The 26,272-nt window shown below is 39.9% G+C and overlaps 1 protein-coding gene across 1 annotated transcript in view; it reads right to left on the reverse strand.

Moving 5' to 3' along the window:
- Positions 1-8,252: 8,252 nt before the first annotated feature.
- The window catches only part of NPAS3 (neuronal PAS domain protein 3), a 614,489-nt gene continuing 596,469 nt past the window's right edge, over positions 8,253-26,272 (reverse strand). The window contains exons 9-11 of the mRNA XM_065635927.1: positions 15,954-16,101; positions 12,851-12,966; positions 8,253-10,106 (exon numbers count right to left, since the gene is read on the reverse strand). Coding sequence (XP_065491999.1) covers positions 8,797-10,106; positions 12,851-12,966; positions 15,954-16,101 — 1,574 coding nt within the window. The 3' untranslated portion in view covers positions 8,253-8,796. The remainder of the gene's footprint in view (positions 10,107-12,850; positions 12,967-15,953; positions 16,102-26,272) is intronic.

Below are 26,272 nucleotides of genomic sequence, written 5' to 3' on the forward strand. Positions count from 1 at the left end.
AGAGCAGAACCCAGTTCTCTCTTCATACTCAGTGGTCACATTCACTTCTGCAATAGAATCACACCAGGCAAATGCAGGTAAAAGCTTTTGTTCTCTCCGGAGAAGTTCTGGTTGCAACCCTGGAGAGGGGTCTGGCCACTAATAAGTTATCAGCAAACCATCAGACCTGGTACTGTTAACTTCAGTGTATCATCTGTCATCTCCACATGAAGTAACCTTAGGTTGCATTAATATAGCAGGCCCCCTTTGAGTCTGTCCTGATTTAATATCAATCTAATATAGCCTGGTTAGAGATAGTCAGCATAGATTTACGAAAGGGAGGCCATTCTTAACAATCTTGATTCATTTCTGTGAGGAAGTGACAATGAGAGTGGACAAGAGTGAAGAAGGAGACATAATTTACTTGGACTTGAAAAGTCTCTCAATACAGTGCTACGTAACAGATTAATTTATAAGGTTAGCAAGCATGGGACTGATGGTAAAATACTTGACTGGATATAAAATTGGCTTGGTAACAAGAGCCAGGGAGTGGCAGTAATGGTTATAGATCACACTGGGGAAATGCTATGCATCCAAGGGTGTGTGTTTGAAGACACTGTGAAGCTAAAAAGGATGGGCAAAGCCAAAACCAAAGGTGTTGGGAAAATGAGGAAAAATTATGACACACAGAAAAGATGAAGGGTACAGCCTCATGGGAAGCCAATGATCATGTCGGCATGAGATTGGAATTTTTAGGTAATGCTCAGTGAAGAAAATTATCAAGGAACTGAAGGGGCTCAAGACGGGCCCATCAGCTGCAAGTCTTGCAGCAGAGGTGAAAGTACACAGAACAGCAAGGACCTTTCCTTTTAATTGGTAAAGAGAACAAAAATCAGAGCTTGTTCAAAGTGCCACTGAGCAGTAAGTGGGAGATATGTTCTCAGAAACTGATCTTACCCTGCAAAAATCTAAGACCTGTGGGTCCTTGCTATGGGGATGAATCACAGCACTCAGGGTGCGTTTTCAGCTCAAAGTAAACCTTGGGAGAATCCTAGCTCTTTCCATTTGCTATAGTCTAAGGAGACTGGACTTCCTGAGCTGAAATCAGCTTTTGTCACTACCCTGCAAGATGCTGTTTTACATGCTGTAATAGGTCAGAGAACTCGCTAAAAGAAAGAAATGAAATTTTAACTGAGGTGCAGGAGAGACTGGATGCTAAGAGGCCTCAGAGATTCACGGTACTGAACAGAACCTGGAAACTGGTTTCCATGAATACTCACCTTACAGCATGCCGGACTTTCTCATCTCTTGGATGTTATTACAGGAGGGTCTGGGAAAGCTGTACTGGTGATATTGGTGCTGCCATCAGGTTGCCCTGCTGGTAGTTCAACAAAATACAAGCTTCGATGTCCAGCAGTTTCCAACTCAGAGTCCTTTGCTTGGCTATTAAAGACCCAGGCAGCCAAGCCCACTCCCACAGAGCACATGTGAGAAGTCAAAGTCTTCCCAGTCCTACCCGTGCCTCTGTCTCACTTCCTGCCCATTTTAAAGGAAGGACTCTCCGGAAGGATCAGACCATGCAGTCCAGGAAGACTGGAAGAAGCTTTTTAATTAAACAAAAAAGAATTGCTCTTTTAGCATGTGAGTGGTAGAGGATTAGAAAGGAAACGATGCACTGTACTAATTAGGCAGACTCGTTTGTCGGCAGTTCGTGCTATAGGCTCTGATTTGTTATTTGTTTATGAGTATTGGCTCAAAACTCTGGTCCTGTTCCTGAAGCCATTAAAGTCATTAGTCAAGCTCTCATTGATTTGAGCAGGACCAAGACTTGACCCTTTGTGGCTATTCAGAGGACATAGATAAACTTCTAAATCAATCAAGGGTGTAGACTCATTCTGCCGGGGTCATACAGTTAATACATCCTGTTCCTGTCATTTCCGCTATAAATCTGTGAATGCTTTTAAAACAAGAGGAAAACCTGATTCCCTTCCTTTTGCAAGAAAATATTATGTTCCCTTTTATTACAAACAAGACGGGGTCCTTTGTCTCAGGAAAACTTGTAATGGGAAAGGCAATCTCAATACTTTCCATATCTCTAGAGTCAGTGAAAGGTAATTAGAGATGAAGTACTGGGCTAAGTCCTTTATCTGGAAAGCAATGCAAACCTTCTCCCAAGGACTTTCCATAAACCTTATTGGGTCCTGATGATCTTTTTGCCTGGGCATTATGTCGGTACTCATTGCGCTGTTGGTGTCTATTAAAAGATCCCTCATTTTCTGCATTGCATCTAGTCTGCACAATTCCTACAAGATGGGAAAGATTTTTGACTTCCTACAAATGCAATCGAACTCATATTTATTGACTTCATTTGTTTGGCTTTGGACTTGAGTTATTAAGCTTTCTGGTTTTACTTCCAGTATGGGATACTTCTAGCAATGTGGTTATTTGTACGAAAGAATTCTGAACTACTCTGGGCTATTGTTTTGCTCAAAGACCCACCTCACGGTGATTATGGAAATAAAACCTGCTTTTCCACTCTCTCCTGCTGAATTTAGGACTCTGAACAAAACTGTGGTGGAGAATACCCATTCTGATTCAGGTCAATTAAAAGCAGAACTCTGCATCTTTGGCTTATTTGGACTCCTGTTCCTTTCAGAGAGATCTTGTTTGATTTGGTGGAAAAAAGTGTTGATGTGATTGGATATGTTTTATGAAAACAGCTTCCAGTACTCACTCATTCTGATGAAAAGATGAAGAAATAGGTGGAAAAGGAGAAGGAAGGACCTTTATGCATATGTACACAGGTACTACCCTGACCAGTCTGAAAGCCCAACTGGCGTTCAGAGATGGCAAGTCGGTGTGTCTGTGTGCATGAATGTGCATGTTTTATAAATGGTTTGATCTTACCTGAGCATCTGTGGCTCTGGTGACATCCCATTTGTTTACATTTCTGTAGGTTCCTCAGTAAACTCGCTGGATAGATGACAGTTCATTAAATTAGTTGACAATGCACATCCAGCATTCCCACCCTCCCCCCCCAGCCCTAAAACTAAAATAAAGAAATTACAATGGCAAGAAGAAAAAAATATGATGCAAATAGCTCTGAAAGCACTGACACATTTAAACTAATGCAGTTCCTAGAATCACAACAATAAATGTGCTGTCAGGGGTGTCACGGATACTCCAGTGATGTGACCACCTTGCAATAGCACCAGTGCAAGCTGTCAGAGTCATGACACTTCAAAAGAGCCCTTTCCCCCTTGCAACTCTTCAGGTGGCTTTTAGATACCTGCACATGTCACCTTGCAAAACAAGTGGTTCAGGAACAAACTTTCCAGAGATGGCAGTTACTGAGATCAATTGTTTTAGGAAATATTCTTTGATGAAGTGACTTGACAAAGTTTGCCCAACTTTCTGCACGGCAAACAGTTTTTCCTCCAAATATTATAAAAATAGCAATTAGACCAACTCCAAAGAACCTGTTTCAAATGATTCAGCCCTTTCAAGCACTTGTTTTTGTTTCTTAGAAATTGCTACAAATAATGTTTTGCAAAATCCATTACCCAGAGCTAAACTAATGAGACGGCATCACTATAAAACCCCCCCCATAAAACACCATTCTGTCATTTTCTTTAATGCGCAGACTTTCTTGTTCAGCTGGGAGTCTTAGAGCAGTCTATTCATTTTCACCATCAACTCTGTGCTCTGATGCAATGTATAGGCAGTATGATTGAGGTTTAAAAAGCTTTTATAACCACTCAGAAACGCCCCCCTCAAGCCCCTTCTTGGAATTAGTGGCTTTAGTTAACATTGGTTAACACTTACTTGGAACAGGCATGTTATTCTTCCATTAAGCCTTATTCTGGTCATTCTTCCAACCTCCATTTAAATTCTGTTTTCCTCTTGGTTGGCATCCGTACCCTTAGCTACCTCATAAACAAGCCACATTGCCAACTGGAACATGCAAGCAGAGCTGACAGCAGCCCCATCAACCTCTGCTCCTTTCTACCCCCTGCAAGTTGGAAACATATCAAACTCAGTGCTTGGAGCCTGGGAAGTGGGAATCCTGAACTGCTCGGAAGGTCCAAGAGCCAGACTTCAGGCTATTAAGCCATTGGCCTGGCTCACACAGCTATAACGCTGCATACTTTTTTTTTTTTTCTTTTTTTTATCAGCCCTGCAATCAGGTTCACATACTCTTACTTCAGCTGAGTGTATCTTTTTGCTTTTTTTTTTTCCGAGTGAAATCTCAGTGTACATTTAAGGGCAGCAAAACAAAAGCTGGAAGCGTAGAGATCATCATTTTAACAGTCTCTGCACAGGGTCTGGTCTGCCCAACTAGATACTTGACTTACTGTTCCCCAAAGGTAAACCCAACATGCTAGTGGAAGAGGTTTCCTACTAATTTGGAGCAACACTTCTGCATTTATGATTTCACAGTACTTGATATTCCCACGGTTCACCTTGGTGCTGCAGAAAGAAAAAAAAATAATCAGAAAATACTAAAACCCCCTCTTATTCCAAAGCCTACTCAGGAATGGATACAGGGCGGAAATGCTTTTCAAGTCGATAGGCCTTATGAGTCTCTCACTCCCTGAAGACAAGCACACGGTGAAGTGCTTTTCTAAATCTAAATCTAAATTCTAAATCTAAAAGATGTGCTGAAAACTGTGCAACTGATTATACAGTTTTACTCAGTATTAATAAGGCAACAAAACTCTCATCTAGAATGACTAGCCCAATAGTTTTAATTTCTAAGTGGACATACAGAGGAGAAAAGATTTGGGCATGCAAAGTTGCTTGCAGATTTTGGCTATGGGCAGTCCCATCTTGCTTTCACACGCCCCAAATTTGCAATAGCAAAATAAAATATGGAATCAGGAAATCTTCGTCGTAGGTCGGGAAGGCAACGCAAAAGAAGCCAAAGAATGAAGGCGAAAAGCAGAGAGGGCATGAGTGGGGGGTGAGAAGGCTCCCGCTGCCCTCCCCGGCCACGACCCAGCCCCTGGCACCTGCAGCAGCCACCGCCGGAGCCGGCAGACAGCGATGGGCACCTGGGGTGGCATGTCCTGTCGCACACCTTCTCCCTGCTTTTCCACAGCCGAGACTAAACACAGTCGCTCTGGGTCTTTTTTCAGAACTTACGCAGGTGTAATCACTGATGGCTGTTACCTTTTTAGGGTCAACCACTGTGTGTGGATGTCTGCTTAATCAAAACTCTATTTGACTTTGTTTTCCTTTCATGTGGGAGTTCAAGGCTTTTTGCCTTGTCTTTGCTACACTGGTAAATGTTTCTGTCCTCAGTTTGTAAGGCAGGGAGTCTAGCCACACGACACCAACAACTTACGTGTTGCCAGTCTGGGAAAGAAAGTATACATTTAAAAGCATCAGCAGCCTAGGTAGGATATCACGACACTGAAGAGTTTCGCTGTAACATTGTAGAGTACCAAAATGAAAATATAAAGTGCATTTTAAATGATTAATGTACAAAAGCTGACCTCTTCCAGTGTGCATTAATCAAGAAAAAATGCACACTTTCTATAGTGGTTAATGTTGCAGGTCCATTATTCAGCTTTGATAATGTGCATAAAAATGCTCAATATGACAATGAGTTGGGGTAGCTGAGAATTCAGGATGGTGGCAAGTTTGTTGTAGTATTTGGATTAGCATTCTTAACCTACATCTTGAGAGCTTCTTTTCTTCGTTTCACAAGAGTTAATAAAATCTAGCTTTATCTTCTTTGATTTTTTTTTTTTTGTTATTTTTTTAAACAAAACAATTAAAAAATACCTGCTCAAACAAATACTACCAGCATTCATTAGTCAGGATGGTTATATGTAAAAGAAATGATGCCAGATAGTAACAAATCCAAGAGAAGTTTATTATGAAAATGGCACCTGCGGGATGAAAAAAAATTAAGTTACATAAAGACAACCATGTATGACATGTATGAGAATCTACAAAAGTATAAAAAGAACCCTGTTGTAAATGAAGTATGTACATTTCTGATTTGCAGCATTATCAATGATCAATGAAAAAAATGTTTCAAATAAGCCAGGCACTCAAGAAGTTAGATTCGGTTAGCTTAACACAAAATAAATGTACCATAGCTGTCACTTTTTAACATTTTAATTTTTTTTTATATTGTAGAGTTGGTAACACTGCTAAGATTTATACGAACAGGATCCCTTTCCCCATTATTCAGCTACTTGGCACCAGTCTCCTCATAAAAGATTTCATATATTTGTACAAGAAATAGTTAAAAACACAGACACAGTCTTCACAGGTAATGAAGTTTTTTTTTCATTTTGTAATTTTAAACACTATGGATTTAGACAGCAGCTGTGATTATCTGTTAGTTTAAATCACCAGAAATCATTTTGACACAACACAGAAACATTTATAAAAAAAACCAAAACAACAACAGCTGTCTAGCTGTTCTTTGTAGCTGATAGGTGCACTCCTTTGATTGTTCCATAGCTAGAGCAGAGCTTCCAAAATTAAACTTTGAATTTCTTAATCAGCTTTCTCACCTTTTTTTAGACCTCTTTAACTCCTTCCAATGGAACCTTTAAAAGCTCATTAATTAAATTTGTGGCATCCAACTCCTTTTTCGCTATTACTCCACTGTGGCTTGGACCTGCTTCTCAAATTCAAAGCTACTAAAGGAATTGACGCAGTGAGTGATCAAAAATTCAAAGGACAGCTGAGTTCATACATTAGCATTTCACGCATAAGCAAAGAGATATGACAATTCTAAGCTCAGTTTCCTTTTTCAACAACGCTGGTCAACCTTTGAAAGCCTTCCCAGTCTCACTGGTATTTACTCTACGTATTACTCCGCCAGCCTACCTGGGAGAAAACCAAAGAAATGCACCCTCCGCTTACAGTTCGAGCACAAGGGACTCTGGGAATGTTAACAACTGAGGCGATATGGCGTCAATTTGCTTAATATATCTGAGCATTACTCTGTAGTGCATTGTGGGGTTCACTGGAAGAGTACGTCATACCCAGAATTCCTCTGTGGGAAAAATGGCTCCATTAACCTTGAGCTAGTTAAGAGTCTTTTATCTCTGAGAGTGAAGAAGAGAGAACGAGAGAGCGAGAGAAAGAAGAGGGGGGGAGGAAGGGGGAGAGAGAGGTTTGAGAATACACAACAGCAAAGCAACAGCAGAAATTAAAAGGTTTACAGACAGTGGAAGCAGCATAAGGTGACATTACAGAGGAAGGCCACCACACAAAAACCACTAACCCCCAAGAATCACTGGTTCACTAGGACTGCAGGAATGGGACTTTACCACTCCGGACTAGAGATAAAGCACAGAGAAGACAAAGGACAAAACAACTACATTAGCTTAGTATATACTGCATATAGTAACACACATTGAAACTGCAATGGGACTGACAGCCAAGGACACTTACACATTGTACACATTACAGTTCTCACATCTGTTATTAGATGCCTTAACAAACAGCTGCCAAAGATGGAGTGGAAGAAGAATTTATATTTGACAGTCATTTGGAGTGTTTGACACTACACTGTGATTTCTGGCAACAAAGACAAAATAGGAGATTTCTTTTCTTTTACTTAATGTGCAGTTTTCAGTTGTAGTTATCTATTTCAAGCTTATTAACCCATTCTTTAGTTTTAAAACATATTGGTTTCAACACTAGAAATAAGGAAAAAAACCCCCAAAAGTACCCAAATCAAAGAACAAAAAGAAATTTACAACCTTCCCTCTATAATATTAAATGAAAACCAAAACAAAACATGTTAAATAGTTCTTCTGTTTTTTCTTTTTTCTTTTTTTTTCTCCGAAGTGTTATTTGATGTTGTAAAATTAGCCTCAGTTACACTGAGAAAAGAATAAAGCAAAACAATATGCACCTAAGAAACTGCTCCTCGCGTCAATTAAATTGAGTTTTTGTTTTTTAAGCGCTTTTTGAAAACGGCTTCCTGACCCATTTAAATTTGATGTGAGGCTATGCTTGTTAGTTTGGAGGTAAAAAATTTTAAGTCCTGCAGCAAATGTTAATGAGGGCTTTTGTCTTAACTAACCAAGGAGACTGCAGCACCCGACTATAAACCAGTACGGAACACATTCTTTCCAAAAAACCCAGCCCACAAGCTGCATATTGTATGAAGACATTACGGATTAATAAATGATAGCACCATGGTTTTAGAAATTAAGTTAAAGTTTCAGTAATTAACATTTAGTCCAACTTTTTAACATTCTAGTCACAGGCCAGAAATTAACTTTTTAAGAACCCAAATTATTTTATGTGCAAGTAAGAAAATCTTAACCATAAAAAGAGAATTAAACTCTGCATAAAATTCTAAAATACTATCCCCTATTTTTAAAGGAATTAGGAACAAAAACCCCTTTTCATTTGACTTAGTCAAACAGGGCACATTGTTTATGCTTGTCTTTTTTAATCTTGATCACATCAAGATCATTTTGAAGTAAAACCAATGGTTGTCACTTTAAAATCTCTTTACCACAACACTGAGTATTCTATGGCAGAGGCATACACATATTAAAGGCATCTTAATAAAGATGCAAAGGAAAAAACACACATCTCGGAAGAAGACAAAATGGCAGGCAACTGGTACTTCAACTCTCTGAAGGCAAAAATAAAAAAATATCTTTACATTAAAGAATAAGTCAAGTTAAAGAGAAAGGGAATGAAATGGGGACCATCATATTGAGAGAATAAGCTGACCTGCTCAAATTCAAAGTGCTAGAATTAAAGGTCTAAATTAAAACATAGTCTATGCCTCAGAGTATAACGCTGAACACAGTATGTGGTCATATTTCAATCCTCTTTCCGTTCCAGAGTCTGTGTAGTGTGAATGCCGTTGCTGTACACAGGAAATGGAAGAGTGGAAAAAAGTCCTTCGGCAGTTGTGAACACATTCCCTGCAGGCATTTGGGTCAGGCTGGCCCCGCTCACAGCACTTCCAAACGGTCCCGACATATTGAGGCGGTGAACGTGGTGGTAGAGCATTTCCATCGGCGTTTTAGGATCCAGCCCGAAGCTGGGGCTGTTAACATCAACAAAGTTAACAGCGTGGGTGTTGGGGAGGAGGTTGCCCTGCATGGCTAAAGTAACTTCAGCTGGAGCATACCGAATAGTGCCAGTGGTGTAGACCCTCTGAGCAGCAGTGCTGGTCGCAGCAAGGGTTCCCGTTACCCTGTGAACCAAAGGAAGCACCACATTGCCTGCTTGTAACCTCTGAAGGGCTTCCAGGTCCCCAGTGTACAACAAGGAGTTGGAAGTTGTGGGACCTCCTGGGTGTTTGTCCCGTGGAGATGCTGAAAGTGGGGGTGACAAAGGGTCAGAGGACACAGGAGCCAAGGCCGAGTTGGATGAGGTGCTGAACTGAGTTTTCCGGCTGGCAGTATTTTCAGTCCCTGGCGGGGTGAGAACGGAGTCTGGAATGGAGACATGTAAACTACTGCTGGCTTGGGGGGAAGGGAAGTGCTCAGAGCTGGGGGGCTTGGTCATACTGTAGGGTGATTCGTTCCTTGAGATTTCCCTGTTGGGTGGATAATTCCAAATACTGCTATCATTATCAAAATTGATAGGTTCTGAGATTTCTGTTTTAATTTTGAGCACTGAGGCACTGTTTGGCGACGAGAGCAGCTGGGGCTGGTCCACCAAAGCGGAGTCAAGTCCATTTGGACTTGAGGTGCTTGACAGCCTTCTCCGGGTCATGCTGCCTCCCTTTTGCTTTTTTCTCCTCTTCTTCCTCTTTTGATGTTTGCTGGAAGACTGGGCATTTACTTCTCCTGCACTGTCTGAGTCCTTGGCACTGTCCGAGGTCAGTGATTCACAGTTCTGCAACCGCAAGTCTGACTCACTCTCAACATAGCGCTCCACCTTGATCTGCATAGAGCCAAGAGTGCCAAAACTGTCCTCAGGGGCCTTTTGATTCTCGAAGTCAGAGTTTTCAAAGCTGTCATCACTGTCCCTGCTGTCTTGGTTGCTGGAGCTGTTCCCATCATCATTACAGTTCATTTCGTTATCCGACTGATTTCCTGACTTTTTCCTGTCGGATTCAGGGTCTTCACTGTTTTCTGACTGGTTTCCTTTCTCATCTGACTTTGAGTTCTCATTGTCCTCTGGAGCAAATGGAAAGTGGAAAAAAAACCAAAACAACAAACCAAAACCAAACATTAGCAACAGGAACATAGTATTATAACCCAAGTCTAGATTTCTAGCTACCAATGAGATTTGAATGCTGTAAACTTTTTTGGCAAAAGGTGCCCTCTTCTGTAGAGCCGCAATTTTTTGCAAAGTTGTACTGGGAGAGTTTCAATCACCATGCATCTCTCTGACTCAGGACTGTTGATGCACTAAAAGCCTATCCTATATGGCCTGTACCTTGACTGAGGGGGGCCTCTTCATCTGCTTGCTGGACAAAAATAATTTTGACAGCTGTGAGCAGAACAGTGTTGTAGCTGTGTCATCCAAAGAGGAGTCAGTGAACAATCCCATTATGACCGTTACGTTCTGGTCATTGTTCTTTCACATCTGTGTTCTCCTACAGTGGGCAGGGATCCAGGTGTAGCACTATGTACTAATGAAGATGCTAGTCCCCTTATCTCATTTTCCTCTCACCATTGCTGCTTTCAAAGTGGCACAGTGTCTCTGACTTCAGTGGAATTACTGCTCATTTCCTCCCATGTTAGAGGAGAAGCAGGTCATACACGTATAAATCAGAATGAATAAACCAGTTATAACAATTTTATTATGTTGCTAGACTGTCTTCTCATATGCCCCTGAAGGGCAACAAAGAATTAAAAAAATTCAGGCAGTGAGTTAAACTCTTGATTGATCCAAATCATCTAAGGGCCATTGAAAACAGCCCAGCTACAGCACTGAGAAGCTGTCACTCTTCTCGCCTGAATTCATTTAGTTGTGTTTTAGATTTTTACCTAATTCTAATACAGATGAGATAAACACTCAAGCCCACTGGACTCAGACAGCCAAAGCAGCTTTGAGAATGAATACTCTCCATTATCACACTATGTTTGAAAGGGTCATGAAAGGCTTCAGGAGACCCTGTCTTTTACAGACCAGCCAGAAATCTTTTGTTGGGAAATAAAAGATGTTTTTTCACTCATCAGAGCCAAGTACTACCCTTTTCAATATACTCATTTTAAGGGGAGAGGGGAAGGGCCAGTGTTCCTCTAAAGATTGGTTACTCCTGGAGCTATGTCAATATCAGTTTCCCAGAAGTGCTGGAGAAGGTGCGCTTGACAGGGAAGCTGCCTGAGGATTCAGAGCAATGCACTTCACAAGTCAGTGGGACTTTTGCTTGAGTCAGCAGCAGCAGAGAGATGCTCCCTTTCAAAAAATAAAACCCACAGAAGCAAAGTAACAGCCACAACCCCCTACATCTCATCCAACTTTTTGTTCCACATTGGCCTGAATTTCTGCTACATTTTTTTCCTTTTTTCTGAAGATGCTTTGTTTTAAGGCCATGGCTTCTAGCTGGTCAAGAGTGGGATTAGGGTGAGGTGTGTAAAGCTGCACAAAATTTGCCTGGGGTTTTATCAGAACTTGATCTGAACTTGTTGGTTTCGTCCAAGATGCTGTTCCAATTTCAGGTCCTTTGGCATTTCTATTTAATTATTTTGTAAGAAACAACCCCTGCTGTCTTCCCAGACTCCCAGACATCTCCTTCTGAGATGTGCACATCTGTGCACCTTTGAAGAATGCCCCCTTGCCCTTCATCGGCCTTAGGAATAATGAATGCACATGCATTTCTCACCTGGAGAAACTTACAGTGCGCATGGGAATAGAAATTGTTCTCCACATGTGTTATTTGACTATTTAGGAACAAAGGCAGCATAAAGGAAGTACTGGGAATGGGTGAAGAGATTCCCAATGACGGTGGGCATTAGGCCTGTGTGTCTGCCTAATGTTGACTTAAACCATCAAACTCATTTGTCAAAGGAGAAAAAGGCAAAAGATCAAAGAGAACATCCATATCATACAACGTTAAGGCATGATCCTCTTCTTGCTTTGCTTGATTTATGTCACCGTGATCTGTTTTCTCCAGATTTTTTTGGTTGTTATTATAGACACAAGAGAAAAATCATATACATATATCATATACTACAACAGAGTAACATCCTTAGTTCTTGGGCCACAGGAAACCATTCTCCTTTCAAAGCTAGACGATCTGTACCTGTGCCTAGGTAACCACTTTTAAAACTAGTGGGGAATGTGTGAACCGTCTGTGCACTGGACAATCTGTAGGACTAATTTGCACATTGAATTTTACAAGTACATTCAGCTTTTGAAAAACAGTTGAAGACCCAGACTTAAAGAGCTTAGAAAAAAGTGTTTGAACCCATACCTTCCAATAAAATATAGTTCTTTTAACCCAAGAAAACCCTCAAATTTTGCAATCTTCACTGCCCCCTAGTGAGACTCTTAAAAAATTTATTTATACAGGAAAAAGGGTCATAAAGACTGACATTAGAGGCCTATTTTCAGAATGTATGCCTACTCTGGAAAGGTAAGAACTAGAATTATATTCAACAGTTACAATCCCAGGTCCTCTGCACAAGGCACAATACTTGTTCATAAAGCTTAGCTGGGAAGTCAAATATTTAGTTCAGCGCAATGTAGGCAAGGATGCATGCATGGAGTGAAGAGAAATACTGAGGAAATGGGGATACTGTGGAAATGCTGAGGTCATTAAAAATTTTTGCTAGTATTTTCCAATTTAATTTTACAGGATTTTTTTTTTTAATAGAAAAATCCTTGAGAAGTAAAAGCAACTGGAAAGCCAACCACATGGTTGTCATTATATGAACCTTTTGTGGGTGTAAAGGCAAACCATGTTTGTTACCTGAGTTGTCCTTTGAATCTGATTCAGAGTCAGAGGTCTCTGAGGATTCTGAGGTTTTCTCTGGCAGATGAGGAAGTTGTGCAATATCCATTGGAGTGTCCTTGTACTCTGGGTTACTGAAGGGGAGACAGCAAATATAATCACAGCTGGATGGTTTGCACATTCATGGTTTTTCCCTTTTCATATCAAAGTTCAGGAACAAAGAACATAAATAGGAAGAATACCAAACACAGAAACATACATGTTCGGCTACTCAGAGCTTTACAGCAGGGATTTTATGAAGGTTTATTTTAATACTGCTGTCAAATACTTGCATTGACCAGATACTAAAACTCGTTTGATTCTAGTGAAGTTTTAGAGCTATCAAAGCATTCTTACTGAAGTGGGACACCATGGCTTGTGTGATACCTAGCAGTAAAGCTACACTGTGTAATCATCCAACAACAAAATATCTTGATTTTGATCCCATTACTGTTCCTGGAAGGACAGAGAGGGTGTTTTAACTTTTCTAATCTGTTTCCCTCCCACCGGCAATGTCTATTAGAATTACCTCTGTAACAATGCTGTCTATCAACCTTGCCAGAGCCCTTTCAGTACCTGTTTTTCTCAACGTTCCTGTTTTCCACACTTTAATCAAGCAGATCATACATAAAGTTAGCAAGAGAGTGCTTGGTTAGGACTAGAGAAAATGACCCCTTCTCAAAAGAATTTGGCCAAAAAATAGATAAAAAAGGTTATATATATTTTTAAACACTGCACACATGCATCCACATCACCAAGAAACCAAAAGCAACCACTCTAACTGTATGACAGATGCACATGTGCATGTTAAGATGCATATGTTAGGGATAAAGAACTGTCAACACACCCATTATAATCATATCTTCATCTGCTCATGTGGTGCTCACCTGTGACTTGTTAGCAATGAACATGACTGCAATGCAAAAAAGCTATGCTACCAGAGAAACTGAAAAAAACCCTCCAATCCTATGATTTTTCTTGGTTTGTACCTTTCAAAATGTGTTCCTTTCCCAAACCCATGCAAAGGCAGGGGAACAGACACAAACAGACATAAGAGGCATAGGAATGTTGAAAATAGACAAAGTCTTTAATCATTTTTGAATAGGTGAGCATTGCTATGCAGTTCAAATTCCAGCTTGGTGATAGAGCAGAAAATCCTCAGTCCTGTGTAGAACAATCTGAGGCAGCACTGAGGGTGACTGACACACTATCACAATGACAGTGTGACCATATTCAGCCTCTTACAGTGTACTTGCGAAAATTCAGAGTTCACACAGTTCACATTGAAACGTCATTCTTACAATTACCATCTTTATGGTTTCGTCCTGACAAAGTGACTTTATTCTGTTGCATCCCAGGGCAGTCCCCAAATTTGCCCCCTCCAAGCAAAGATGTTTGAGGGCTTTCACACTGTGAATAACAAGTTGCCAGAACAAGAACAGCGTTAATCCTCCCTGTCACTATAATTAGTCTATCCTTTTACGGACAGCTGAATCATACTTTCTAATGCATGGAAACGTATACAGACCAGTACTCCTGCTAAGAGTAGACCTAATTATGCCTTGATCTGTCATTAAAATATTGTTTGGACATTTGGATCTTTTGTGGATTCCAGTACTAGGAGAAATCTAAATTAAAAATACAAATTCAGTGGAGAAATCAATCTTTCTCTAGCAGACCGGTAAAGGGAATACAGCAGAAAGATCAGGTTCTGGGAGGACACTTGGGGAAGACCACACTGCTTTTCTTTTCTTTGTTAGGTATAGTCTGTTGGTAGAGGAAATTATTTTGTGGGACATTTGTGGACTTGGTTCACTATTGTCTAGAAAGCAGCAAAGGAGACAGGGGCAACTGTTCATAATTCTTATGGGCCACTTTTCCAGCTAGAATATGAATATGTCCTGCTCAATCACAGCAGGACAGAAACATGCAGACCCCAGTGAGCAGTCCACTGCTGTGGAAGGTTTCCCACAGTATTCTCAGTGCTCTCCTGCCAGGAGTTGCTTCCTCGTCTTCCCCAAAAGAGGAATCAAAAGTATTTCAACATTCAGGTTTAGGCAGGCGCAGTCTCTTCAGGGCTTGCTGGACATGGCATAATAAGTCACAGTCTAACCCCTAGACATCACTTTGAACTCTCATGGCATCAAAGGGAATGTAACAAACCATGACAAGCAACTTAAAAGGAGAACAGGCCAGGAAATGACAATTGCATTTCATGATGATCTCTAGGTTTCAAATTTTATTTGTTTGTTTGTTCTGCTCTGGAATGAAACAGAAAACCCCCAATCTTATTGAATGTTTTCACAAAACAGAATGCGTTGAAAGGTATTTTCAGATGAGAAAGGTCAGGTTTATAATTCACTGTCTTTCAGTGACTGTTGGTCTTCCCTTGAGCTCAGAAACCAAACCTTGAAAAATACTTGTGCTTTGGTAAAACAGAATTTCTCAGGGAAGAGTCTTGAATTCAGGAGATTTCTATTACTTCTGCTTAAGAGGGTTATAATAGTTTTAAATAGTTTTAATTGCTTTTTTTTTTTTTTACTTTTATTTTTTTGCATTTTTAAGTGTGAATATTGTCTGGAGGTTACATGAGCAACGTATTAGTTCAAGGCTTTTCTCCTGAGAAAATTCCTCTCTCTCTGGAGTGAACTGGCAAACACCTTTCAGAGAGACCTTTTTGTAGCATTCCAGACGTTTGCTTCCATGCATTTGCAGTAACAAAATAAACCAGTGCCCAGCACTTCACACCAGATTTTGTAACACAACTACTGAAAGCTGGTGTGGATCATTTTTATATTTGAGCTCAAGTTGAGTAGATTTCAGGGTAGCGGAGGCATACAATAAAATGGTGGGGGGTTTATTTGAAGAGTAAGGCATCTTAAATAATCCAAGAATATTCTAGTGTCCTGAGGCATGAGAGATGTCTCAATAAATACAACCAAACAACACCGTTTTTTGAGGTGGGCCATATGAAAAGTTCTTAACTTTCTGCAGTAAGCAATTGTTTTTTCCCTAAAACTCTCACCAATAGAGACACATGACAGACAGCAGTTCAGGTGGGAGAAGTGTCTGGAAGACTTACCTAAGAAGATAATTGACCCAGATGATGTTCTTCTCACTTGCGTTCTTGGCATTGACAGCTATGGTTGCACTAGACTGTATCCAGATATAACCTCCGTTCTTCTGCATCCAGCGGTAATACTTTGTTACACATTGACCCTTATTCAGCACTGGCAAAAAATACAAACAGAACAGAAGCAAGATATGGTGCATGTTAGAACTGCGGTAAAATGATCTTCATTGTACAACATGCCACAAGTATGAGCAGAAGATCTTTGGCCTCCTTTAGGTTTAAAGTAGCACGTCAGTGAGATGACAAACAGGATCTCAAGATCAGTATAACTAGCTGTATGTTTTACAAGTTTTTAGAGTGTAATTTTAATCTGTTTTTGGAAACTCTAGTGGAAGAAGAAAAGTTAAAAGAACGACAGATCTCTCTGGTTCACAGAACACTTATTGCTGTGTGGACATTTTCAATGCACTCAATGTCAAACTGTAAAAAGAGAAAAGGAAAAAAAAAAAAGAGGCAAATTTTTATGTGATTTATTCATAGCTCCTAGGTAGACCTCTTTGAGATTCTGGATATTTGAAAGGTTTGGGAAGATACTCTACCCCTGCTGCTTTGATCATTTCTCCTTATTGCAGGCGATATCAACCACTGAACTTATACATCTGTTTCTTTGATCTTGTCAAACAGAATTTACAGTTCTCAGATGAACCAAATCTCCACTGGTCAGTGGGGGGAAAGTCTTGGGAGAATTTACTCTCTACCAGAGCAAAGTAAATCCACCAACATACTGAGAAAGAGGCCTAAGGGAGGCAGAGAATGGCTTGGTTAGAGCCAGAGAGTGACAGCTCTCTCTGATCTTTGAATAGGCTAGGAAACAGGGAAGCAACTAAAAGCAATCAGTTATGTGAAATGGTGTTACTAAACATTCACAGTAGGACGGCGTAAAAATACAGATGTTTAAAGTAATACTTCAGCCAAAATATTGCTAAGTTAAAACGGATTTGGTTTGTATTGGATGCTTCAGCATCAGGAGAAGGGGAAGAAATGCAATTCTTACAGTGCAAGGGAGCAGCAAGGTTTTAAAGAAAACCTAAACTATACAAAATCTCGGTACTATTGTTACTGGAGCACTTACTCTTCTCCGGATTTCTCACTAATCCCATAAAGCTGTGTGCACTAGAGGGCAGTGTGCATTCATATACACCCCCTGCTTTTGTCATGTCCTTGTCTCTGTCTGCTAAAATGAAAAACCTCTAACTGCTGTAATAAATTTGGCTAAATTAGCTGCTAAATGGTTATCTCAAGTAATATGTATTTGCATTAATCATCTTGCTCTAAACCAGAACAAGCCAGAGTCCTAAAGACGTAGTAAATTCATATTGTCCATTTAATTACGGCTAATAAGTGCTTCATATACAATAGTTTCATGAAGTACATTTTGATTTTTTTGTAGTGGGAAAAGAAAAAAGTCACTTTGGAAAAGAATAAATATATAAGGCTGTTAAAGTTCCTATCATAAATGTGACAAACGACACTTTGGAGCTTTCAAGTTAACCAAATGTCTATACCCTAATTATACGTATGAATGTATCTATATCTAAATCCGTGTACAACAGATATCTGCAGGAAAATATATTTACAAAGGCAGCCAAACAAACACAGACATTTTCTTACTGTGGAGGGATGCCCCAATCCCTACTTCAATTTTTCAACTGCTGAATAAAAAAATGCACGTAAAAAAGTGCAATTGTAAAATGAAGGTAAAGTGCAAGTTAGGTTCAGCTGTAATATGAACAAATATTAGTGATCTGGGTCCTGTTGTTTTTCAGCAACCTCTAGTTAACTATGTTTGTTTCCAGCAGAGATCCAAACGTTTCCCTAAATTTTTACTTCTGTATTCCAAGCTCTAAATATTCCGCTATGATAATTCATTGGCTTCAAAACCTCATTATACAGCAGAATGAAGATAAAATATGAACAACTGACTACCCAGCATTTCTGTCAAACCAACACTTTAGAAAACAATTTCACATAAATTAGACCAGCTTTATCAGTTATGAAGAATAAGGGAAGTATTGCTGTAAGTTTTGATTATGGCAGACTTTTCCATTTCAGTAAAACAGGACGTTCCAAATACTCTGCTTACAGCAGACAGTAACATTGATATGCCTGGAAGTCTGGAGTGATATTGGGTCCTTTCTAGAAACTGAACACCCACAGGTGCGTGCATAAACTAGTAAAATCCATCGACACTTGTATCTACTAATTATACTGTGGTCTCTATAATAGTTTTTATCTGAGCAGTTTACCATGCTTTACAAATACCAAAGGATGAATCCTCACAGCTGCTCACATGCGCATTTGAAAGTCAAGGTACCAGCTGAGTCACTAGTCATGCGACTGAAGAGCACATGGCAATTCTGCATAGTGATAGCTATGAGGACCCAGATCCCCCAGCTCTTTCAGCTCATTCCATCCTAGACAAGTCCTTCCTCCTTTGGTACCTTTTATATTGGTTGTTGCACCACTGGAAAAGTCTATGCCATGAGCTGATTCAGAACTATGGAAAAAAGGGGGAAATTAAAACCTTATAAGTTATTTCTGAAGGGTAAGGCACTTGCTTTTTCAAGAAAGACAATTCAGTGCATCAGAGTTGCATACAAACCATCAGAGTTCAGGCTCCCAAATTACTATACATCCACATAATATTTGAAATGCTGTCTAGAAAATGTGCTTTCCATGAAGTTCATCTACCTGCAAATTCCCACTCTCTGTTTGGCCAGCTCAGATGTATTACCACATACACAGGATTTTCCTTCCTGCATCTGTCTAAAGCACATTTCATATGAGAGATCTGTGGACCACACTCTGAAGGAACTCCCATGATTCAATATAAAAATTCTCTCTGTAAAGAGATTCTCTGGCAGGCCAGCTGTGCCGTGCTGCTAAATCTGGTTCTTACATCCTTTGAGAGTGCACTAGGCACCCCCAAGCCAGTTCCGAAAGCTCATACCATAGCTTGGGAAGAAACGTCTCAATGTGATGAAAGAGAGAGAGTGGGAAAAAATTGAAATGTTTTCTAATTTACGGTATTTTTTAAACTGTTGGCATTGCCAAGCTGAAACTCTGAAATTAGATGAGAATTTTGAGAAAAACGAGCAACAAGAAGGACACATCAGGAAGAGAAATCTATCTGGTTTATTGATAACCTAGTGTTACTGAGTAAAGGCCAGTTTCATTTTAAGCATCTTCAGTTTGCAGGTACAGGGAGTCCATTAATAAAGTTACTGGTTTGAGAAGAAATGAAAGTAAAGAATTAGTCCAACCTAAGCTCTGCTTGTGAAATTAAGTTTTGTTACTAGCAACAGACCACACATTTCAGCTTAGCATTAACTTTGGAAAAAGTGATGCGATGTGGACCACATCCTGCACTTATTCAGACTGTGCTTAAGGCAAATCCCTAGCTGGGAATCAGGGTCTAGCTCTGTATTTTTGTATACGGAGAAATGCAAAGAGTTTTACACTGCTGTTTGTATTATACGTGGAGCACTCAGTCTGGCAGACAATGCAGTACAGGGGAAGGTGAGAGTTGTCATCACATCGATGGGATGGCTTGTGTGATTGAAGTCACACATGATTATGCAGGATTGGGTGTATCAGTCTGTTTGTAAGAACAGCAGGGGAGGTGACTTCTCTTACAGGCTTAGTTTCCTCTGCTAACCAGTGTTTAAGTCTCCAAAATGTTAAGGGGAGTTACGTATTTAAAAGAAAAAGGAAAAAAAAAAAAAGGCATGTTACTAAGCCATATTGTGTGGAAATACAGAGAAATCTTTCTAACACTGGATTTCAGATTAATAGCCATCAGGAACAATCTTTGCAATGACTCTGTGAACAGGAGAATGAAACAAACCATAAATACTAGGAATAGGATGACAAATATAATTTTATACACACACACACACATATATAAACCCTTTAATCAGAGGGAATAACTGAGGGTTAATGTTTTAAAACTAGTGACCCTTACTTTAGCTGTACAGATATATTCCCTAAAATGGTGGATGCTAAACTTGACTAAAATTTGCTGAAATGTTACCCAGTTACTCACTTTGAATTCAGTGGTTAGCATGCAAGAAATGCACAGTATGCCATGCTAAGAACTAAAAAAAAAAAAAAACCAACTTGCTTATTTCTCAAAGTATGAATATATTGCTATGTACACAGTTCCCAACAGAGGGATTTCAGTGTTCCGTGCTAGCTTTGTGCACAGCAATATTCTTGTAGCAGTGGAGTGAAGGAGGGGGGAGAAGAAGAAACAGTCAGTGTTCTTTGCAGAAACCTATTCCTGTTAGAAAATCAAAATAAATCAGTACAAGTTTGTCTTCAGAAATATGGTTACAAAAAGAAAAAGAACATAGTTTCTTCCTGTAAGGCTGTTCCGAGAAATCAAAGCCAAAGCTTCTAAATAGTGAGTTGTGTTTTAAAAGAAGGAAGTAGTTTAATTCAGTTTGAAGAGGAGATGAAGAAACTGTGTATCAAAAGCAGTCTTTTAGCGAAGTCTCTTACAAAAGGACATTTTACTCGTGCGTATGCATTTAAAAGCTACACTATATTGCGTATTCAGGTAAGTATTGAGTAAATAGGAAATGATGAGATCATCTTACATATTCACACAGCTTCACAAAGAGGGTCTTTATAATTGGTGAAAATACTGAGGTTACATCTGCTGTACTATTCATCCTTCTCCTTGAAATACCTTTATCAATGACTGGATGGTATTGATACTGAATTCCCCTTGTGATAAACTTGTAAGAATATTTTTAATTTACTGCATGAGGATGAAAATGCCATACTTAATACCATAGTCGGATACTTAGCTGCAGCCACAAGTACTCTCTCTACATTCACAAAACTGGCAGACGAAACATGAAAAGGAATACTGACTCTTTAATCTCCACTTCTCCACCTAAGGCCCAAGGCAAGCTGACAGGGTAACTTCGTTCTGGAAACAGACAGTTTTTTATTTTTTTAATTCTGGATTACTTTTTCTTCTGCTTTTGAAAACTGTGGGCTATAGGGGAATGAACCTGGCATAGACTTAAAACAAGAACAAGTTTCTTTATCTGAAAAGTTACAGTCCTTGATGCTTACAGGAAGGTCATTTTCAAAACCCACAGGAAAAATAGCATCACAGCCAGAAAGAGTGCATTAAGTGCCTTATTTGTTTGTAACAGAGACAGTTTTTCATTTATAACAGCTCCAAGGAACAAGTGAGCCTTTGATGTTGTAAGGACTTTTCTATAGATTTTACAATTAGTAAGATGTTTTAAATAGTACGTATGTACAAATTGAATTTTAGCAATGAAAAAAAAAAGGTACTAAGCAGTATCTAACAATGTTTAATAATGTTTGTTAGTTAAACAATTATGAGCTGGTTGATAGGAGACCTGGAGACCCTATGTGAGCAAATGTGTACCATCTATATAATTATCCACATATACTTTGATTTCGGATTTTCTCCATGAAGTGGGGTGGGGAGGAGGGGATACAAGTCAGGACAGAGTGCAAATGTGTTCTCTACCCACCGGACCAAAAGTGTGGCCTCCAGAGCAGATTGCTTGGGGAAGAATGTCACCTTACCATCACAAAAGTCCCCGTGGGTCACAGTGCTCTACCTCCCCTCACTGCAGACAGCTGCTTACCAGCCCTGTGTGACTTAGAGTATCTAACAGAGTTCTCTTAAGAAAAATAGATAATAACTGTTCAGAAGAATACTGTGTTTTACTCACACCATATGGCAGGAGAAAGCCCTGAGTGCTGGACAGAGAACATATTTTTATAGGTTTGGGTAGAATGCAGTGTATTGTGTCAATAACACTGACTGACACTTGGCTGCTATCATGATATGAACATTATACAGTAATAATTACTGGCTTCTAAACATAAATTCACATTTTCCAAAGTCAAGCAGGAAGTAGCAGGTCAGATTCACGAAAGAAAACTGTACCTCACTGTTATCCAAACTCACATCTAACTTCTTCATTCACCTGGGATAATTCTTTCAAGCATATACAGACACTCTAAAAACACCAAGTGTGGCAATTGATTCATTGCTTACTTCTGCAACATGGAATACTGCTTAGTCTTCCAGTGTGGGGATGTTACATACATAAATACCTGGCAAATCAGGCAAAAATATGGATCAACAACCTTGCAGGAAAAAAAAAATCAGCCTTAATCAACCATTTAGAAAATTGGAAAGCTTAAGAATCTTTAAAAACTAAGCAATGTTTTTCCTGCCTCAATTTGCAGAAAAGCAAATTTTGAAAGTGATCTGAGTCAAACTGTCAAAAAAATGTGGATTCATGTTAGGACTGAAGTTTGTAGCTCAAGGTCATCACTTGCCCAATATAGTGAGAAAAGTCTTGCGTGCTACATGTCCAGCTAGGGAAGAAAAGTAACTCTAAATAGTGAAAATATTTTGTAAAATCATTCATGGATTTTGTAACCTGCCCTAATCCCAGGACAGTGGTACTCCAGCCCTCTGAAAATTCCTAGCCTCTGCTAAAGATTCTGCCTTCATTTGATTCCAAATTATCTCAGATAAGGACCAGGAAGAAGTTTTGTTTAAAATCAACCCTATGTTACCAGTTTACATGGTGTCAGTTCACAGCAGCAGTAGAAATTTATTAAAATCCAGCAAAACCAGGAAAAAAAAGTATTTTGCAGCACTGAGCACCAATCACTATCTCCTACTTGAACAACAGAGATACTTTTCTTTTTCCCTTTCACCAAACTGGGAGGAGTGGCTGACATGCCAGAAGGCTGTGCTGCCATCCAGCGAGACCTGGACAGGCTGGAGAGTTGGGCGGGGAAAAATTTAATGAAATATAACAAGGGCAAGTGTAGAGTCTTGCATCTGGGCAGGAACAACCCCAGGTACCAGGATAAGTTGGGGAACTGTTTCAGAGCACTGTAGGGGAAATGGACGTGGGGGTCCTGGTGGACAGCAGGATGACCATGACCCAGCACTGTGCCCTCGTGGCCAAGAAGGCCAATGACATCCTGGGGTGTATTAGAAGGGGGGTGGTTAGTAGGTCGAGAGAGGTTCTCCTTCCCCTCTACTCTGCCCTGGTGAGACCGCATCTGGAATATTGTGTCCAGTTCTGGGCCCCTCAGTTCAAGGAGGACAGGGAACTGCTGGAGAGAGTCCAGCGCAGGGCCACAAAGATGATGAAGGGAGTGGAGCATCTCCCTTATGAGGAAAGGCTGAGGGAGCTGGGTCTCTTTAGCTTGGAGAAGAGGAGACTGAGGGGTGACCTCATTTAATGTTTACAAATATGTAAAGGGTGAGTGTCACGAGGATGGAGCCAGGCTCTTCTCGGTGACAACCAGTGATAGGGCAATGGGTTCAAACTGGAACACAGGAGGTTCCACTTAAATATGAGAAGAAACTTCTTCACAGTGAGGGTGACGGAACACTGGAACAGGCTGCCCAGGGGGGTTGTGGAGTCTCCTTCTCTGGAGACATTCAAAACCCGCCTGGACACATTCCTGTGTAACCTCATCTAGGTGTTCCTGCTCCGGCAGGGGGATTGGACTAGATGATCTTTCGCGGTCCCTTCCAATCCCTAACATTCTATGATTCTGTGATTCTGTAACATTCTGTGATAACATACCATTGGCAAATGGTTCATCATTTAAAATCACAGTTTTATAATTATGCTTAACGATAACTATTAACAAGAATGTATAATGCTAGGTAGGATATTTATTTAAAACATTATGTAGGTGTTGATCAAATGTAATGACAGAATTATAATATTTAATTCAATGTATCGCTAGATGCATTTGTCCGTGGAAGCTTAGAGCCTGCATATCAGAAGAGGTTTCTGTTGTTTCTGTAGATAAAAAAAATGATGTAAATAAAGTAACTAAATAACCAGTAAGTTTGTCTACCTAGGATTCTCTAGGTTTTCTTCTCTTAACTTTTCTTTTCCCTCATGATTTTTCTGTCTCTCCATGACTTTTAAAACTTCAATCCTGACATAAAGTGATTTCCTTCTGCTAATGTTGAAACGGTCGTTTAGAAACCCAAGTCTGCTTTGAACATCAACTTCAGACAGAACTTCCATTATCATTAATGAACTCTCTCTGTTCAAACTGGAGGGGAAAAATGAAATCCCGGATCCAAATTTTGCCCTCAGCTACTAAACCGCAACATCAGAGGAGAAATTTGGCCCTGCTTGCTCAAGAAACTTAAATCTCTCCTCCATATCTCTGCTAATATTAATGTCCATAATATGACGACCTATGTAAGATTTATGGGTTTAGAACATAACCCTTTCCATGCCAAATGCATCAGCAGACTATACACAATTATATCTTCTACAAATAGGAAAAGAGAGAGAAGTTTCACAGAAGCAGATTGGCAGCAGCAATGAATGCCATAGGTTAAAGATGGTCTGTTTCAAGGGACAGGATGCCTTTAAGCATGCTTTCATTTCTGGGATAGGAGTCCCTGTTTGGGTACTTGGACTAAATGAAATGAGGTGTTTTCTCAGCCTAATCTCTAGAGGAAAGGGATCCACAGCAGAGTGTCGTGGTGGCATGGCACAACTGAATGTTCAAACACCCTTCTAACCACCACAAAGATGACATTTTTAAAGCATGTTGTCCCTTTGTACCAGATGACTTGTAAAAAGAAAAGGAAACAACCCCGAACTTTCCACTTTTTTCCACAAGCCTTAAAAAGATAGCTTATCACTAACCAAAAAAAATCCCTTGTAAAATGAAAAGAACTTCTGAATAAGTAAGCATCTTAAGATCTCGGAACCAATACCTAGCAATCTGCGGACATTGTGTACAAAGGCTTCAGATGTTTGGCAAGGCATTCCCAAAAGCCCACTGAACCAAAGTCCCAGACACCAGCCCGCTTGTTTTATAAGTTATCAGACATCAAAACCAACATTGATCCACCACTGGCCACATCACTCATGGATGGCAAAGCCACAAGTGATTTATGCAGCTTCTTTCAAACGAATGCTAATAAGACCTATTTCAGCACTGTCACATATCTGATATATGCTACATATTTTACGGATACTATTTTCATATCCTTCTGGCTTTGAAAACTATCTCCCTCAGGGGCAAAAGGTCAACTGTCCAGACCTTTGAAAAATAAAAAAGGAGAAAAAAATCAGTAGCTCTAATGCGTTTCTAAAACCCTGTAATAGAAGGCTCCAGGGAGACCTTATAGCAGCCTTCCAGTACCTAAAGGCGGCCTACAGGAAAGCTGGAGAGGGACGTTTCACAAGGGCATGTAGTGACAGGAAAAGGAGTAATGGCTTTAAACTGAAAGAGAGTAGATTTAGATTAGATCTGAGGAAGAAATTCTTCACCATGAGGATAGTGAGGCACTGGGACAGGTTGCCCAGAGAAGCTGTGGATGCCCCATCACTGGAAGTGTTCAAGGCTGGGTTGGATGTGGCTTTGAGGAACCTGGTATAGGTGAAGGTGTCCCTGCCTGTGGCAGAGGGGTTGGAACTAGATGATCTGTAAGGTCCCTTCCAACCCAAACTCTTCTATGATTCTGTGATCTGCAACAGTTTCTTCATACCTTCACACAGTGACATTTTAGGGTGGACCATTGCATAGCCTAGTAAACTACAAATAAAATCCTTAATCCATCCTTGGATTTTCACTGGAGCAACGCTGTTTCTGACTTAGGCTATAAGGTGATGAACACTTTTGGTCTCAGTAATCTTAGAGTGAACCACAGCAATTAAGGTAAAAAGATATGTGGCTGAACTACTTTTCCCCTTTTTAAAATGGCATACATTTACATTATGTAGCAAAACTCACCACAGAAATAGTTTAGTGGACAGGAGGTGCACAGTAAAACCTTGTATTCCCATGGCTTTGCAATTTATCTTGTACTTCTGCATTCTATCACAAGACTAATATCAAAGCATAAATTCATCTTTGTGGTTGGAAAGTTTGCTTATAAAAAGCCTTTAAAAAAAATAAAGAAAATTATTAAGGGAGTAACTGGGAAAGCAGAGGTTCCCAGCAGAAGTCAGAGCTCAGCCTTCACTCTATAGCCCCTTAATGCAGTAGCTGTACTTCTACAGCTGGTACTATATGCATTTTTAATGTAAAAATAGGAGAAGAATTTAGGTGTAAGTTGCAACTGACTATGAGCTATGGAAGACTTACAATGGAGAGCCTAAGAATTGAAATGGGAATGTACTAATCAGTATTGCATTAGATTTAATTTGAAGATGAAATAGCATCAGGAATTCACTTAAAGGGTTATTGATGCAAACTGT

This window comes from Caloenas nicobarica, chromosome 5, assembly GCF_036013445.1.
Source record: "Caloenas nicobarica isolate bCalNic1 chromosome 5, bCalNic1.hap1, whole genome shotgun sequence".
NCBI lineage: Eukaryota > Metazoa > Chordata > Aves > Columbiformes > Columbidae > Caloenas > Caloenas nicobarica.